The 19,059-nt window shown below is 45.1% G+C and overlaps 1 protein-coding gene across 1 annotated transcript in view; it reads right to left on the bottom strand.

Annotated features, from left to right (window-relative positions):
- Positions 1-15,656, bottom strand: part of PYCR1 (pyrroline-5-carboxylate reductase 1) — a 30,769-nt gene extending 15,113 nt beyond the window's left edge. The window contains exons 1-3 of the mRNA XM_073606719.1: positions 15,454-15,656; positions 2,650-2,784; positions 2,408-2,478 (exon numbers count right to left, since the gene is read on the bottom strand). Coding sequence (XP_073462820.1) covers positions 2,408-2,478; positions 2,650-2,716 — 138 coding nt within the window. The 5' untranslated portion in view covers positions 2,717-2,784; positions 15,454-15,656. The remainder of the gene's footprint in view (positions 1-2,407; positions 2,479-2,649; positions 2,785-15,453) is intronic.
- Positions 15,657-19,059: the final 3,403 nt, after the last annotated feature.

Raw genomic sequence — 19,059 nt, 5'->3', positions numbered from 1 at the left:
TAGTTTGAATCTCTTCTGGTAGACCAAGTCATCAAAAAAGCCTTGAGGCATACAAAACACGTTTCTACCTTAAAGGAGACTAACAAAACTCTTTACTGGCATTTAGACTAAACACTAAGCTGAGCTTTATAGCGCCAAGGAGGTCTTCTCCAAGACAGCAGCAGACACCTTTTATTCTAAGATTTCCCTACCCCACATATTCCTGGCACCAAGCCACTGACACGTCTGTCACGGAACGTCCCTCACTCCGCTTGAGTGCTTCCGTCATATACCACTTCCTCCCAGTCTGTATACAGATATCAGATATTCCAACCTCTCTGAGCACAAAACAAGGCGACACTTGCTTGTTGCTACCATGAACTGTTTTATTTAGAATCAAAATTACAAGACTTTATATGCCGTTGGAACCTCCTCTAACAATACAACTGTAACCTAATTAACATAATTAACATGAGCTAATTAACTAAAAAATTTACCCAGACCAGATGACAGACTTGTAGGCACCGAGCTTCACACAGTAGTATAAACACAATAGCTGGAGCTAATTACAATTAACAATACAAACAACAATCTCCCCCTCCCTCCTCAGCCTATTCATCAACAGTTCGGCTCCTAGCCAGTCCTGGAGGCTAATGTGATCAGCTCACTCAATTAACAGGTTGAGTTCAGAATCAACCAAACCAATAATAGTCTCTACATACATCCTGGGAGATATTGTGGACAAATATTACTGTCCCATTTTAAGTAGTCCAAGACATATTTTCTCACTCACCCTGTGCCAGGATGGCACAGGGTGACTTAGACATAAGATGTATTCTGAGTTCCACGGGCCCTCCCGTCACAACGTCTTTCTCGCCTATCTTGGTAGAGGAAGTCCTATCAAAATTCTAAAGCCAAACAAAAGACCAGATGGCTTTTCCGCTACTATTCTGCAAAGCCTTTAATGACCTCCGTAACCAAGTGCTTTTCCGATCGGAGTCCCTTCATGCCTCCATCTCAATGATTCCTAAAACCTATATAAACCCACATATAAAAAAGTGTTGGAATTATGCAATATACATGATTACAGACAAGAGATATATAATTAAAGTATAAAATATATATGTGTGTTTTCTACTACAACCTTAACTATACACATATACATTTGGCATTTAGCTTATCTGGAGCGCTGGGATGTGGATACTTTTAGAGTAAAGGAGAATACATCACCCACCATGCGATACATCTCCCAATCAGCCACTCCTCTCCAAGTATATCTACCACATTATACAGACTTTCTTTTGCTTTCCAAGGCTCTGATGAAGAGGGAACACCTCGAAACGCGTTAGCCTACCACTGAGCATTTGCTCTTGCATGGGCATAATTAATTTTAAATTAATATTTTGTAACCTTCTTTCCATGAATATGTACTAACTTCTTTGTACTCATCTACTTTGTTTAAGAATAAACTTTATCATTTTGTCCCATGCGTTCACGGCGTCTTCCACCTCTCCTTTCACCCTGAATTGTTGGTAATCAGTAGATCTAGTAACGCTTTATTTCTAGTTGGTGGGTCTATCATCTGACCCATGAAATTGTCCTGCAAGACATTTAGGAACTGGTGAGAATAAGACGAATGTGTGGTTCCCTCCGCCCAGTCTATGTCTGGATAATTAAAATCCCCCATTATGATAACATAATTAATGCTCTCCTTGCCCGGCCTGTCAGTTTAGGTGGACGGCCATGTCTTGGTAGGTTTGCAGTTGTGCCATACTCTTTCCATTTTCTGATGATGGATTGAACGGTGCTCCGTCAGATGTTCAAAGCTTGGGATATTTTTTTTTGTATTTTTTTTTAATAACCTAACCCTGCTTTAAACTTCTCCACAACTTTATCCCTGACCTGTCTGGTGTGTTCCCTGGCCTTCATGATGCTTTCTGTTCACTAACATCCTCTAACAAACTTCTGTGGGCTTCACAAAACAGCTGTATTTATACCGAGATTAAAATTTCACACAGGTGGACCGTTTACTAATTGGGTGACTTCTGAAGGCAATTGGTCCCACTAGATTTTAGTTAGGGTTATCAGAGTAAAAGGGGGCTGAATACAAATGTACCCCACACTTTTCAGATATTTGTAAACAATTTTGAAAACCATTTATTATTTTCCTTCCACTTCACAATTATGTGCAACTTTGTGTTGGCGTGTCACAGAAGTTTCCAATAAAATACATTTACGTTTTTGGTTGTAATATGAGAAAATGTATAAAATTTCAAGGGGTGTGAATACTTTTTCAAGGCACTGTAATAACAAGCAGACAAACTAAAGGCTGTACAGCCCAAAGGTTAGCTTACTAATGACAGGTTTGTTAAGAACAAAGCAATTCATATACACTATAAAAAGAATATATATTTTTTTTTAATCTTACCCTTAGTCCAGATACAGTGGGCAGATCAGTGTCAGGGGAACTCGCTGTGATTTTGTGTGCTGCCAGCACCCCTGCAAAAAGAAGGTGGGATTGGTATTAGAACCCTGCAGATGCATGCTAAGTGCAAAAAACAGTAGCCATTTGCAAGCAATCACAAACCAGCTTTCAGATGAAATCTAGATGTGGGTAAATGATCCCAATTCTTTATTAAAACTCTGCTAAACCGCCAAGAAACACATTACCTGCAGCAGTAAAGCCCCTCACAAGGGCATAAGTGAGCTGGCCCGCTCCGATAAATCCAACACTCATGATGCTTCTTGGTCACGGTGAAAGCCGCAAAGTTAGAAAGGAGAGTCAAAACACGATAACACGTGTCCCTGAAAAAAAAAAAAAAAAAAAAAAAAAAAGGAAAACAGAATATTTAAAGAGGACCTGTCATCAGGGATGTTGCCACAGATGGGGCCCCATCAAGCAATGGAGGCTAAAATACACTTTTTTGCATTCAACTGGAAAAACTTTATATACATTGCATGGCCAAAAAAGTATACTGAGCATCACATCTATATAAAAGCTTGTTGGACATTCCATTCCAAACCATAGGTATAAGTATGGAGTTGTCCCCACTCTCCTTGTAGCTTTAAGAACCTGTGCCTACTCCGCCAAAAGAACATTTGTGAGGTCAGGTACTGAAGTTGGATGAGAAGATCTGGCAGCTTACAATTGACATTCATCCCAAAGGTGTTCAGTAGGGTTACGGTCAGGGCTTGGTGGCAGGCTGGTTGAGTTCCTCCACACAAGACTCATCAAACCATGTCTTTATGGAGCCGACTTTGTGCATAGTCATGGTGGAACAGACAAGGATCTTCCTCAAACTATTACCACAAGCCTGGAAGAGCACAATTGACTAAAACAGTGGTTGCCACACTGTGGACCTTTGCTAGCCTCTATTCAGCCCTTCTGCACTATTCTTCCAACCGATACAAGGCAATATTCCTCTCACCGACACCATTGGTGGGGCACTATTCCTCCCAGTAATACCAATGATGGGGAACCCCCCCCCAATTAATACTTGACACCAACAATTGGGCACCAAACACTGACACCAACAATTGGGCACCATTCCTGCCACTGACACCAACTTAGGGGCTCTATTCTTCCCAATGACACCAATGGGGTATTATTACTTTTACTGACACCAATGATGGGGTACTGCGCCTCCCACTGACACCAGTCATGGAGTACTGCGCCTCCCACTGACACCAGTCATGGAGTACTATTTCTCACACTAACCATAGGCGCCATGTCTTTTTTTTTTTTTACTACCACTCACCATCAAACTTGAGGTATGGTTTACTCCTACTGATGGGGGGGGGGGGGGGCATTTTCTACCTCTACTGACCACAACCCCCCCCCCCCCCAAAGTCTCATCTAAAATAAATTTGTATGTGTAGCATTACCAGCATCCTTCACCGGAACACCTGAACTGATTTACATAGGGATTCCATATAATTTTGGACAAACAGGTGGGATGGTCAGGTATGCGCAAACTTTGGCCACATTTACCATGGCGGTAAGCTATGCTAACTTTAGATGTCCATCATCAGACCACACACAACTTCAACAGCAGAGTACACACCGAGATCCTCAACAAACAGAACCTGACTGTACAGAGCAAATAGACCTGTGTGTCCCTTTGTACAGAAACACGACTTTATCTTATGGAAGAAACCACAAAGGCAAATAATACAAGATTAACCACATAAAGCTGGACTCCGGGTATGATCCCCATTAAATACATACCATGGTCCAGCTTGGCACAATGTAAGTGTGTACATACACCATACCGGAGGGTCAGCTTCCAGGTTTTATTGTCAACGCTTAACTGAACAAGCTGAAGTTAGAAGCCGATTGGCTCCCATGCACAGCTGCACCAGATTTTGTTCTCTGTACCAGTTTTGGTAAATGAACCCCACAGTATGCAGACCAGGGTGACCTTGATTTAAATCACTAGTAAAAAGGCTCGATTTAAATCAACTTGATTAAAATAATTTTTAGCCACTTCAGCCCTGGAAGGATGTCCCCCCTTAAGCAGTTACTGACCACACTATAGTCAAATGACGGCTACAGTGCGGCTCGATAACTCTGGGAGGGCGTACATCGACGTCCTCCCAGAATCGCGCTCCCGCGCGCCCCCCTGGGGTGCGCACACGGGACCATCCGTGCTCGCCGCTTTCACGGGACCCGGCGCAACACGGATCGCGGTAAAGGGCCAATGACAGCGGCCCTTTACCACGTGATCGCTCCGTCCAATGACCGAGCGATCACAATGTAAAAAGAGCGGGGTCATCCAGGGGTTCAACGCCCTCTACTCCTCACACCGATACAGCGTGAGTGGAGAGGAGAGCGATCGAGTGTAAAACTGAGTTTATTGCTATATTACCATGCCCAGCCGGTAATATTGTGCCCGCCGGCCATGCGCATCGGCTCCGACGGGACATGCTGCGGGCGCGCGCCATCTACACCCATTTAAGGAGCCGACGTACCACGACGGCGATTCGCGCAGCCGTGCCAACCTGCCGCAGTTTAACTGCGGCGGCTGGTCGGCAATTAGATAAAGGGCAACTGTCATCTCTGTCCCGCAGTGGCTCCTCCTCTGACCCGCTGCTGACTCACCGACAGTCTCATTCACTTTAATGGGACGGCTGGTGATGCGGCAGTGACACAACAAGGTGAGGGACGTGGCGGCAGCAGGTGAGTGGATGCCCGCTAACAGGCGGTGCCATGATGGATCTGTGATGATAGGTGCTCTTTAAATGTAAGGACTCATTCTTGCTGGTAGTTAGAATCTTTAATATTTGCAAACAAAATTAAGGTTTCCTACTTATAATAATATGTGGTTAGGTTAGTAAAACAGCGATATCAGAATAGATTCAATCATACAGTTTGTAGTGTACATACAGTGGGGATGGAAAGTATTCAGACCCCCTTAAATTTTTCACTCTTTGTTATATTGCAGCCATTTGCTAAAATCATTTAAGTTCATTTTTTTCCTCATTAATGTACACACAGCACCCCATATTGACAGAAAATTTGATCAAAAAGGTGCTTCTACTAAATACTGAGCAAAGGGTCTGAATACTTAGGACCATGTGATATTTCAGTTTTTCTTTTTTAATAAATCTGCAAAAATGTCAACAATTCTGTGTTTTTCTGTCAATATGGGGTGCTGTGTGTACATTACTGAGGAAAAAAATGTATGACATCAAATTGTATGATATAATTTTAAATTCAAGATTTTAAATTCAAATTGTAATTTTAAACTCAAATTGTATGATCTAAATACTGTCCGTCCCCACTGTAGATTTCCAAAACAATGGGATAAAGGAATATTCCTGAACTTTGTTTTATCTCATGGTTACTGTGAAATTGTGTGAATGCATCAATGCAGTGCATGTTATCTCAGCTTGTATTCATTGAATGAGTTTACCAGAAATGTAAATATTGCAGAATATGCAGCCTCATGCTACATTACTTAGCTCCATTTCATGCAGAATAAACTAAATTATTAATGTATCTTAAATAGAAAACTATCTTTGGATAGATTTTTACTCCAAAATCATTTTATTAAAATAAATTTGATAAAAATCAAACATATCGGATTTAAATTAAAAAAAAAAAAAAAAACAGATTTTTTTTTTTTTTTTTAAATCATTGATTTTTATCCACCCTGATGCAGACTCAAGTAAGAATAATGGCTATGGAACACGGAATTCGCACAGTGAACCTCAGCAATAGCTGGTTCCAGCAATGGATGTCATCGCTGGTTTCCTGTGCTTCTCTATGCAATGCAGATTCTGACTGAGATGCTGTGCTGGCAGGGAGTTATACATACAAAAAAAAAATAAAATAAAATAAAAATAAGTATATATTAAATAAATAAATATATACTTATATTTTTATTATATATATATATATATATATAAAATAAAAATATAAGTATATATTAAGAATTTTTTTAGAATAATAATTATATATATATATATATATATATATATATATATATATATATATATATATATATAATTCTAAAAAAATGTAATATATACTTATATTTTTATTCAAATTTTTTAATTATATAATATATAATATAATTATATAATTTAAAAAAATTAGAATAAAAATATAAAGTATATATTAATTTTTTTTTATATTAATATAAAAATATATATATTTATATTCTCAAGAGTTCTCAGCCCTAATGCATTGGGAGTAGTAAGAATCTAGACATCAGAGTAATGGAAAATTGTATCAAATACTGTAATTTTCCTGGCACCAATGCATGGCATCATAATACCACATGTATGCTGCCATGTTGGCTTCAGGAAAAAGATTTTTACTGCCTCACGCTCATGGAACTTCTGATGGCCCTTTACTGCATTTTCTGTACCCATTGGGGGGACTTTCCCTCACTTCCTGTGTGGTCACTGAAACAGTAAGTGAGCAAAAAAAAAAAAAAAAAAAAACAAAATTAAATAAATTAAAAAAAAAAAAAAAAAAAAAAAACAACAACCATGGATTTAGGAAGGGTGAGGGCTTCTGGCAGGTTTTAATTGTAATTTGTATTTGTGTTCTCAATGAAGAGATATCCTTCACTTCTTGAATGATCACCAGGACAGGAGGCAAGATGAAAGTTTTCCAACAGGAGCGCAAAAAAAAAAAAAAAAAAAAAAAAAAAAAAAAAAAGAAGAAGTTTGTTATATCCATATTTGGGGGGGGGGGGGGGTCCCTGCCAGCTCCTGTAATTTTTTTTTAATTTAGCGCGGCTACATGGCTCCGCCCAAACAGCTGTGCCATTCATCTACAGTATGTAAAAACCACCACAGTGACGGAGGGACTTGTAGATCCCAATGGAGCCCGATCTGTTGAGGTCACCACACTTGTGGTCCATTTAAGCTTCCTCCAGCCCCATAAATAAAAGGCCATTGGGATGGAGGAATAGTCTGCAGGAGCCACTCCTGCTCCACTTATAGTCGCAATGGTCTGCAGGGTCCAATCAAAAAAAAAACATTTTTTTTTTTTTTTATTTTGCAAAAGATGGACAATTCCTTTAATTTCTGCACACAGACTGCATGCAACTTTACCAGATCGAAGCCTTGGCTGGCATAAAAACCACAGGAAAACCCAGTCTCAGGTAACAGATCTCCCTGCATAAAATCCCTTTCATTTGGCCACCTGAATTAGAGAGGTTAGGAGTGCACAAGTGACCCCCCCCTCCCTCTTCCCACTGAATACACACAGACCGTGCATGCATGCCGCATGCAAACCTACTGGAAAGGCACACACAGCATTTTCCAAGTGCAGATGAGGTCAGGGATCTAAATGAGGGTTATATACACCGCCTGCCAGCAGGGAAGAATAATGCTTGGTCTGGGACTGACACTCCTGGCACGGGGGATAGACTCAATTTAAAGAGAACCTGTCAAGACAGAAATATGGGATCTGCCATTAATAAGGTTTGTGAAGCTACAGAGCTGTCATTTGTATCCTTCCTTCAGGGTTTAGCGAGTTACTGGAACAAAACTTGTACCCATTAGGAGTCCTGAGGTTTTACTGGCTGCAGACGTGTCAGAGACTTGCAAAGTGATAAAGTCAGGATGGTGATGACGGCTCCGGAGCAAAAAAAAAAAAATTTAGCAACAGTACTGGACATGATATATACAGTGCATCCGGAAAGTATTCACAGCGCTTCACTTTTTCCACATTTTGTTATGTTACAGCCTTATTCCAAAATGGATTAAATTCACTATTTTCCTCAAAATTCTACAAATGATATCCCATAATGACAACGTGAAAGAAGTTTGTTTGAAATCTTTGCAAAATGTATTAAAAATAAAAAATGAAAACAATCCCATGTCCATAAGTATTCACAACCTTTGCCATGACACTCAAAATTGAGCTCAGGTGCCTCCTGTTTCCACTGATCATTCTTGAGATGTTTCTACAACTTGATTGGAGTCCACCTGTGGTAAATTCAGTTGATTGGACATGATTTGGAAAGACACACACCTGTCTATATAAGGTCCCACAGTTAACAGTGCATGTCAGAGCACAAACCAAGTCATGAAGTCCAAGGAATTGTCTGTAGACCTCCGAGACAGGATTGTATGGAGGCACAGATCTGGGGAAGGGTACAGAAAAATGTCTGCAGCAATGAAAGTCCCAATGAGCACAGTGGCCTCCATCATCTGTAAATGGAAGAAGTTTGGAACCACCAGGACTCTTCCTAGAGCGGGCCGCCCGGCCAAACTGAGCGATCGGGGGAGAAGGGCCTTAGTCAGGGAGGTGACCAAGAACCTGATGGTCACTCTGACAGAGCTCCAGCATTTCACTGTGGAAAGGGGAGAAACTTCCAGAAGAACAACCATCTCTGCAGCACTCCACCAATCAGGCCTGTATGTGGCCATACGGAAACCACTCCTCAGTAAAAGGCACATGACGGCCCACCTGGAGTTTGCCAAAAGACACCTGAAGGACTCTCAGACCATGAGAAACAAAATTCTCTGGTCTGATGAAATAAAGATTGAACTCTTTAGCCTAAATGACAAGCGTCATGTCTGGAGGAAACCAGGCACCGCTCATCACCTGGACAATACCATCCCTACAGTGAAGCATGGTGGTGGCAGCATCATGCTGTGGGGATGTTTTTCAGTGGCAGGAACTGAGAGACTAGTCAGGATTGAGGGAAAGATGAATGCAGCAGAGACAGACATTCTTGATGAAAACCTGCTCCAGAGCACTCTGGATCTCAGACTGGGGAGAAGGTTCATCTTCCAACAGGACAACGACTCTAAACACACATCCAAGATAACAAAGGAGTGGCTACGGGACAACTCTGTGAATGTCCTTGAGTGGTCCAACCAGAGCCCAGACTTGAACATCTCTGGAGAGATCTGAAAATGGCTGTGCACCGACGCTCCCCATCCAACCTGATGGAGCTTGAGAGGTCCTGCAAAGAAGAATGGGAGAAACTGCCCAAAAATAGGTGTGCCAAGCTTGTAGCATCATACTCAAAAAGACTTGAGGCTGTAATTGGTGCCAAAGGAACTTCAAAGTATTGAGCAAAGACTGTGAATACTTCTGTACATGGGATTTTTTCGTTTTGTTCACTTTTAATAAATTTGCAAAGATTGCAAACTAACTTTTTTCACGATGTCATTATGAGGGATTGTTTGTAGAATTTTGGAGAAAAATAATGAATTTAATCCATTTCTGAATAAGGCTGTAACATAACAAAATGTGGAAAAAGTGAAGCGCTGTGAATACTTTCCGGATGCTCTGTAGCTGTATTGACAGTTGAAATATAGATTCATGAGATGTTATACCTACCAAAAGTTTGACAGCTCTGCCCAGTCAGTCTGGTGATTCAGGTACCCCTTGCCAGACTGCACATCACGTTCCTTGACCCCAAGATGCACAACTTGGCCAAGGATCTGCCATCTTTGTGTGCCGACAACAATATTATTTGTACATTGTTATGCACAGTATTTCTACGCTACTGTTTGTCAGATTGCCATGTTTTTGAATAAAAATTTTGTTCTGATAAAAAAAAAAGAACGATGTGCCTTCCATCAGCCTGCTAACTGGACAGTTAACCACTTCCCGCCCGGCCCATAGCAGATTGACGACCGGGTGGTGGATCCATTATCCTGACTGGGCGTCATATGACGTCCAGCAGATTAACATGCCGCTGCGGGGGCGCGCATCGCGACGATCGGTGGAGCGGTGCGTCAGTCTGACACACCGCTCCACCGATTTTGGTAAAGAGCCTCCGGCCCATCGGTGCCACCTGTCAGTGCCCATCAGTGCCCACCTATCAATGCCCATCCATGCCACCAATCAGTGCCACCCATAAGTGCCCATCAGTGCCGCCTACGAGTGCCCATCAGTGCCGCCTACGAGTGCCCATCAGTGCCGCCTACGAGTGCCCATCAGTGCCGCCTACGAGTGCCCATCAGTGCCGCCTACGAGTGCCCATCAGTGCCGCCTACGAGTGCCCATCAGTGCCGCCTACGAGTGCCCATCAGTGCCGCCTACGAGTGCCACCTCATCGGTGCCCATCATCAGTGCTGCCATATCAGTGCCCGTCAGTGCTGCCATATCAGTGCCCGTCAGTGCTGCCATATCAGTGCTGCCATATCAGTGCCCGTCAGTGCTGCCATATCAGTGCCCGTCATTGAAGAAAACGTACTTATTTACAAAAATTTTTAACAGAAACAAAGAAAAACTTGTTTTTTTTTTTTCAAAATTTTCAGTTTTTTTTATTTGTTGCGCAAAAAATAAAAACCGCAGAGGTGATCAAATACCACCAAAAGAAAGCTCTATTTGTGGGAACAAAATGATAAAAAATTTAGTTTGGGTACAGTGTTGTATGACCACGCAATCGTCATTCAAACTGCGACAGCGCTGAAAATTGGCCTGGGCGGGAAGGTGTCTAAGTGCCCTGTATTGAAGTGGTTAAGGGACAGCAGGATACTTAGAGCCCATTTATGATACTGTGTTAGAGCATGTGTGTTGTGCTAAGGCATCCCATTTATTTGAACGGGCTGCCTAATGCACCAAAATACACCAAAAAAAAAGCGCACGCTGCATTTTTTGGCAGCGCATCATCACGCTCATTCCAGCGACGGGGACCAGCACAGCAGCTACAGCCGCTGTCTCGGGTCCTCATTGGATAGATTGATAGCAGCGCAGCCATTGGCTCCCGCTGCTGTCATTCAAATAAAGTGACAAGGGAGCCGGGGGGGGCGGGGCCCAAGTTCCTGGTGTCTGTGTCAATGGCTGCAGCAGCACTGGGGAGCGCGCCCACATGGGTGCCCCCATGAAAAGTGGCTCTCCGAGGGGGCACTCGAGAAGAGGAGGATCGGTGCCACTCTGTGCAAAAGCCTTACACAGAGGAGGTAGGTATAACATGTTATATTAAAAAAAAAAAAATAATAATATGAATCTTTAGGCTCCCTGCACACTGGAGCTCATAAACGGACATTTTTTGGAGTTTGGGCGTTTTTTTAACAGCCCATAAACTCACTCTTTGTTATCCTATGTGTCCATGCACACATGGACTTTTTTTAGCTTTTATCAGCAGTGGAGTTTATGGGCTGCTCTCTGAATGCCATAAAATCGCGTTCAAAGTGACTTTTTCTGACCACAAAAAAAAGCTAAAAAACGCTCATAAACGTGCGTTAATTAGCGTTCGGCGTTCTATTTTTTTTTAATGCATTGTGGGAGTTTGGGAATGCATTGTGGGATTTTTGGAGTGTTCCCTGTGTATTTTTATTATAAAACGCCCGTAAACGCTAACGCTAAAAAGCGCTCATAAACGCTAGTACAAAACGCCGATAAAAGAGCGTTTTTCAACCGGCGTTTTCTGCCAGCAACCTACCGTCCAGAAAAAGCTTTTTTGAGCTCCAGTGTGAATGGAGCCTTACAATCACTTTAAGGCTTGGCTCACACTGGTGCGATGCGGGAACCACAGCGATTCCTGTGCGGCTGTATTTAGCGCTCCCAAAACACCCCTACCCATTGGAATGAATGGGCAGCGCTTTCAAAGTGCATGAAAAGCATGGCAAAACAGGAGTTTTTAACCTTTTTTGGGGGGGGTTAAAAGCGCCCCGCTAGCGGGCAAAAAGCGCCGCTTAAACAGCGCTAAAGCGCAGCTAAAGTGAGCGCTGTTTTAGCGCTAACGGCCGGCGCGTTCAGTGTGAAAGGGGTCTCACACACCTCCTGTATTAGAGTGCCCCCATTCTGGATGAAGAATCACAGAGGGCACAGCAGCATTGTCAGTCTGGAGGGAGGGGACTGTTAGATGTACTGGCAGATTTAGATACACTAACAAACTGGTACCTAACTCCAGCCAACACATTATAAGTTACAGCTGTTCCCCCCCCCCCCATTTTTGGGATGAATGAAGTTTTATATAAATAGAAGCTGATCATTGCAAGCAACCCTGTCAGTGCTAAATGGTTTGTCTCATCCCTGAAAACTGATACATCTGCAAGAGCTTGTTCTGTTGAAAATCCACAGACGTACTGGCTGGATCTCCAGATAAAACTAAAAGAAAGAAAAGACGAAAGAAGAAAACGAATGCAGCCATCACATCTAAGAATTGCCAAGCTGCAATATAATAAATGTGTACTTTGTGGTTTAATACCGCTAGAATTCATCTAGTAAGCAATTTTCCTGTCCAATCGGTGATCTTTATGATGAAGGGCATCTCCCTGTAATTCTCACATCTGCATGCGAATTGAATGACTTAGCCTTGGTTCACACCGATAGCGGGAATGAAATTGTTCAGCTGAACTTGCACCATTTCAATCCCGCATGTTAGAGGTGCACGATTAATCGTTATCGCAAATTTTTTCCCGTTGCGATCTTGACAAAGCATTTCTTGATTCTTTCTATGCAGAGAATTCTCTCTGCTCTGCTAAAGCCGACAAAACAAAGGAAAAAAAATAAAGGCAGTCTGCCAAGAATCACAACATTCTTTAGCAGTGGAACTTAAGTATAAACATTGTAACTATTTGTCCTTTAGATCAAAAGGAATACACTTTGGTGTGTAAATGAGGGAAGTTTAACCACTTAAACACTAAACCTTATTCTGACATTTGTTGGTTTCTAGTTAAAATCATTTTTTTTTTTTTGGTAGAAAATTACTTAGAGCCCCCAAACTATAATATATATATATATATATATATATATTATTTTTTTTTTATTAGGGCTGGGAAAAAAAAAAAAAAATCGATTTAAATCTTGAATCAAGTTGAGAGGTCAAATCAAATCAAAATTTAAGCAAATCGATTTTTTTTCTTCACCGCTCCCGAGGAGCTGCGGGCAGGCGTTTTTAGGCGAGGCCGCGAGGCTTCGGCCTAGTCCGCGAGGCTGGACGCCGCGGACTAGGCCAAAGACGTGGTCTTGCCTAAAAACGCCTGCCCGCAGCTCCTCAGGACCGGCGCGGTGTCCAAAAAAAACCCCAAAAAACTTGATTTGAATCGTGAATCGAGTTCTTTTTAAGAAAATCGCATATTTTTTTTTTTTTTTTTAGAAAATCTCCCAGCCCTAATATTTTATTTATATATATATATATATATATATATATATATATATATATATATATATATTTTTTTTTTTTTTAATTTTTTTTTTTTTTTTTTTATAGTAGAGACCCTAAAGAATAAAATGGTGGTTGTTGCAAAAGTTTATGTCACACTGTATTTGCGCAGCAGTTGTTCAAATGCAATTTTTAGGAAATGAATTAAAAAAAAAAAAAAACTAACCAGTAAAGTTAGCCCAATTTTTTTTTGTATAATGTGAAAGATTTTACGCCGCGAGAATCGTGATCTTTTTATTCTAAGCAAAAAAAAAAAATTGCGATTCTCATTTTGCCCAGAAATGTGCAGCTCTACCCCGTGTCAGTCCCGACTTTGAGGGGGGGGGGGGGGGTTGTGATTTCAGAGACATTAGTGCGGGTTTCTGTACAGCGGTCTACGGAAATGGCACCCCGAAGTCGCAACAGAAACCACTTTTAGGATATTGGTGCGGTGCAGCGCCGCACCGATTTGGATGGTGCCACGGCCTAGCAAGTGCCGCTGATTTGACATATCAAATCGCATGCCAAATCGCTCCAAATGCGAACCAGGGCTCAGGCTCCTTTCACACTTGTGCATTTTACCGCAATTTCGCGGCCGTGATTTTGCCGCGATTTGGGAGCAGTACTACTTTGTACGACTTTGCCACAACTTTGGCATTAACCATTCTCAGCTTGTGCTTACAAAGTGGTACTAAAATCGTGTCTATATTATTCAGGTACGATTTGCATGCTACTTGAGGGTTTAACATTGAGGTCTATGGAGTACAACTCACATGGAAGTTGCACCAAAGTACTTGCAGGGACTACTTTGAAGTCGGCACCACTTAAAGCGGAGTTCCACACAAAAAATGGAACTTCCACTTTTCGGAACCCTCCCCCCCTCCGGTGTCACATTTGGCACCTTTCAGAGGGGAGGGGGGTGCAGATACCTGTCTAAGACAGGTATTTGCAACCACTTCCGGCATAGACTCCCATGGGAGTCTATGCCTCTTCCCGTCCCCACCGCACTGTCTCCTGGGAAACACACAGCTCCCAGGAGAGAGCGGGGACCACTTGGGACGCGCAGCGCGACTCGCGCATGCGCAGTAGGGAACCGGGAAGTGAAGCCGCAACGCTTCCCTTCCTGATTCCCTCACCCAGGATGGCGGCGGCAGCTGCCGAGAACCGAGCGGGTTCTCGGCGTCACCTGCCGACATCGCTGGACCCTGGGACAGGTAAGTGGCCATGTATTAAAAGTCAGAAGCTGCAGTATTTGTAGCTTCTGGCTTTTAATATTTTTTTTTTTTGGCGGTGTGGGTGGACCCCCCGCTTTAAAGCCGTGCCAATATGAATGGTAGTCATTGAAAATCACGGAGAATGACGTGTCATACGATTTTGCAGTACAAAATCGCGGGACAAGTTGTATACGTGTGAAAGGGGCCTCAATGTGATTTGTACTTCTATAGAAGAAGATACAATGTGATTGTTTTAGGATAAGCTGGTAATAAAGTATCCGGTGTGACCTGTTCTTATCCTCCTGGGTGCCTCCTGTGCTCCTTCATACAGAGTGGGGGGGGGGGGGGGTTCTCTAATACAGGAGGTGTGTTACTGGCCAGATCACCAGGTCAAAACAGAGGGGAGAAAAAGAATTTTAAAACAATTTAAAAAAATAAAACGGGGGGGGGGGGGGGGGGGACGAGAAAAACTAATGCAGCCACCACATCGAATGATTGGTAATCTGCAATAGATGACATTTCTGGTTTGGGGTCTAATACTTCTGTCATTTGTATTTCTCTAGAAGAAGATACAATGTAATTATTGTGGGATAAGATGGTAATAAAGTATCCGGTGTGATCGGTGAGATGTCAGGTTGCAGGGATGGATGTGGATGATGTAACACATGTGACACGTGTCGTCTGCTCACCTCTTCTCACCTCCCCCCCGATCTGTTCTTCTCCTTCCTCCGCTCCGGTCTGTCCTCGGTCTCCTCTGACGCTCCTCTCGCCCGGCAATACACGATGCAGGTACCGAATCACCGGGTGCACAGAAGAAACCACGCCCCTCTACGACGGTACAGGAAAGCGACTTGCTACAGTGTTATCAAGCCCCACCCCCAGCCCGCGAAAGCCCCGCCCTTTGCATGCTATAGGTGCAGTTGCTGGATAGCGTAACCTCAAACCACGCCTATTCTAGTTCATCTCGCCTCTCGGCACGCCCTCAGCCGCTTGTCGCGGCCCACCGGCTTGCCAACACGCTTGTCCGCGTGGCTAGCTAGTAGAAGCCACGCCTTTCATCGAGCGTCAGGCTGAGTGAGCCAGTTACCTTTATTTTAGTCTCACGGACTCCGCCTCTTTCGCCTTGTGGCTGCTGGCTGTAGTCAATTGGAGGGGGAGGGGGCGGGGTCTGCCGGCTGTAGAGAGTTGGAGAGGGCGGAGTCTGCTCGGTTTGCTTTGTAGCAATTTCCAGTCTTCAGAATCAGATTGCTAGAAAATGAACCCTTTATTTACTGGAGGCATTCAGAGAGTCAACATTACAATGATCCCTTTAATGCCTGAAGGTAAAACAAATCCTAGAGTAGAATTAAACAAGGCAGGACACTTCTGTCGTTTTTTTTTTCATCTGTGTCCCATTGGGGAGTTTTCCCTTCACTTCCTGTTCAAATGCTACAACAGGAAGTGAGGGAATCCGAGGTTGTCACCAGAATTAGTGTCCCTAGTGGAAGATTTTCCTTCTATTCCTTTTCTGGTGACACTCCTAACCTTGGGATTTTAAATTTAGGTGATAAGGGCCTTACGGGGACACAGACAGCCAGAGGGGTCACTAGGGTTGGTGTCACCTGGTGCGTTAAAACATGGTTGTCACCCCCCCAGTGGCCTCACACAGTGCTCCCCCCCCACTAGCCTGCCATGGTGCTCCCCCCCCCCCCGCTAGCCTCACACAGTGCTCCCCCCCACCCCTTCTCACTAGCCTTACACAGTGCTCACCCCACCCACCCCGCTAGCCTCACACAGTGCTCACCTCAACCACCCTGCTAGCCTGCCACAGTGCCCCCCCTCTCACTAGCATCACACAGTGCTCACTCCACCCTCCCTCACTAGCCTTACACAGTGCCCCCCCTCTCACTAGCCTGCCACAGTGCTTCCCCCCTCCCGCTAGCATCACACAGCAGGGGCGGCTCCAGACATTTTTTTTGGGGGGTGCTGTGTGGGTGCTGAAAGTATAAGTGGTGGTACTAATGCGGCACACGTCGCCCTCTTGTGGGCGTGGTCAAAAGTGGGTGTGGCCAAAAAGTGTGTGTTTTTTCATTGTTTCTCCCATCGTATAGATAAAATAGGACCTTCGGGCACACTTGATTGTGGGAGTAAAACAAGCCCAAATGGAACCAGCGATGAGAAACCCCAGAATGTATAAGGGGCAGCAATGACAACCCCATAGTACATGTTAGGGCCAGCCAGAACACCCAGCACAGCACAGCAGTGAGCAGCATACAGTGGAGGTCAGTGAGCAGTACACAGCATAAAGTGCAGAGCAGGAGTGACCCCTTAGAGTGCCCAGATTAGGAGTGAGCCCTTAGAGTGCAAAGAGAAAGAGTGACCCCATACAGAGAGTGCCCCCTTTAAGAGGGCCCAGAGAAGGAGACTGCCCCCTTTAGACGGCCCACAGCACAACGGTGACCCCATACACAGTGCCCACAGCAGGAGGGTGACCCCATACACAGTGCCCACAGCAGGAGGGTGACCCCATACACAGTGCCCACAGCAGGAGGGTGACCCCATACACAGTGCCCACAGCAGGAGGGTGACCCCATACACAGTGCCCACAGGAGGAGGATGACCCCATACACAATGCCCACAGCAGGAGGGTGACCCCATACACAGTGCCCACAGCAGGAGGGTGACCCCATACACAGTAGGAGAGTGACCCCATACACAGCAGGAGGGTGACCCCATGCACAGTGTCCACAGCAGGAGGGTGACCCCATACACAGTGCCCACAGCAGGAGGGTGACACCATACACAGTGCCCACAGCACAACGGTGACCCCATACACAGTGTCCACACCAGGAGGGTGACACCATACACAGTGCCCACAGCAGGAGGGTGGCCCCATACACAGTGTCCACAGCAGGAGGGTGACACCATACACAGTGCCCACAGCAGGAGGGTGACCCCATACACAGTACCCACAGCAGGAGGGTGACCCCATACACAGAAGGAGGGTGACCCCATACACAGCAGGAGGGTGACCCCATGAACAGTGTCCACAGCAGGAGGGTGACCCCATACACAGTGCCCACAGCAGGAGGGTGACACCATACACAGTGCCCACAGCACAACGGTGACCCCATACACAGTGTCCACAGCAGGAGGGTGACCCCATACACAGTGTCCACAGCAGGAGGGTGACCCCATACACAGTGTCCACAGCAGGAGGGTGGCCCATACACAGTGTCCACAGCAGGAGGGTGACACCATACACAGTGCCCACAGCAGGAGGGTGACCCATACACAGTGCCCACAGCAGGAGGGCGACCCCATACACAGTGCCCACAGCAGGAGGGCGACCCCATACACAGTGCCCACAGCAGGAGGGTGACCCCATACACAGAAGGAGGGTGACCCCATACACAGTGCCCACAGTAGGAGGGTGACCCCATACACAGTGCCCACAGTAGGAGGGTGACCCCATACACAGTGCCCACAGCAGGAGGGTGGCCCCATACACAGTGCCCACAGCAGGAGGGTGGCCCCATACACAGTGCCCACAGCAGGAGGGTGACCCCATACACAGTGCCCACAGCAGGAGGGCGACCCCATACACAGTGCCCACAGAAGGAGGGTGACCCCATACACAGAAGGAGGATGACCCCATACACAGTGCCCACAGTAGGAGGGTGACCCCATACACAGTGCCCACAGCAGGAGGGTGGCCCCATACACAGTGCCCACAGCAGGAGGGTGGCCCCATACACAGTGCCCACAACAGGAGGGTGAACCCATACACAGTAGGAGGGTGACCCCATACACACTGTCCACAGCAGGAGGGTGACCCCATACACAGTGCCCACAGCAGGAGGGTGAACCCATACACAGTGCCCACAACAGGAGGGTGAACCCATACACAGTAGGAGGGTGACCCCATACACACTGTCCACAGCAGGAGGGTGACCCCATACACAGTGCCCACAGCAGGAGGGTGACACCATACACAGTGCCAACAGCAGGAGGGTGACACCAAACACAGTGCCCACAGCAGGAGGGTGACACCATACACAGTGCCCACAGCAGGAGGGTGACACCATACACAGTGCCAACAGCAGGAGGGTGACTCCATACACAGTACCCACAGCACAACGGTGACCCCATGCACAGAGCACACTGCAGGAAGGTGACCCCATGCACAGTGCCCACAGTACGACGGTGACCCCATACACAGTATCCACAACACAACAGTGACCCCATACACAGTGTCCACAACACAACAGTGACCCCATACACAGTGTCCACAACACAACAGTGACCCCATACAC

The sequence above is a fragment of the Aquarana catesbeiana genome, linkage group LG12 (genome assembly GCF_042186555.1).
Source record: "Aquarana catesbeiana isolate 2022-GZ linkage group LG12, ASM4218655v1, whole genome shotgun sequence".
Taxonomy (NCBI): Eukaryota; Metazoa; Chordata; class Amphibia; order Anura; family Ranidae; genus Aquarana; species Aquarana catesbeiana.
Note: the sequence above shows the minus strand (reverse complement) of the source record. Positions and strands in the feature narration are given on the sequence as shown.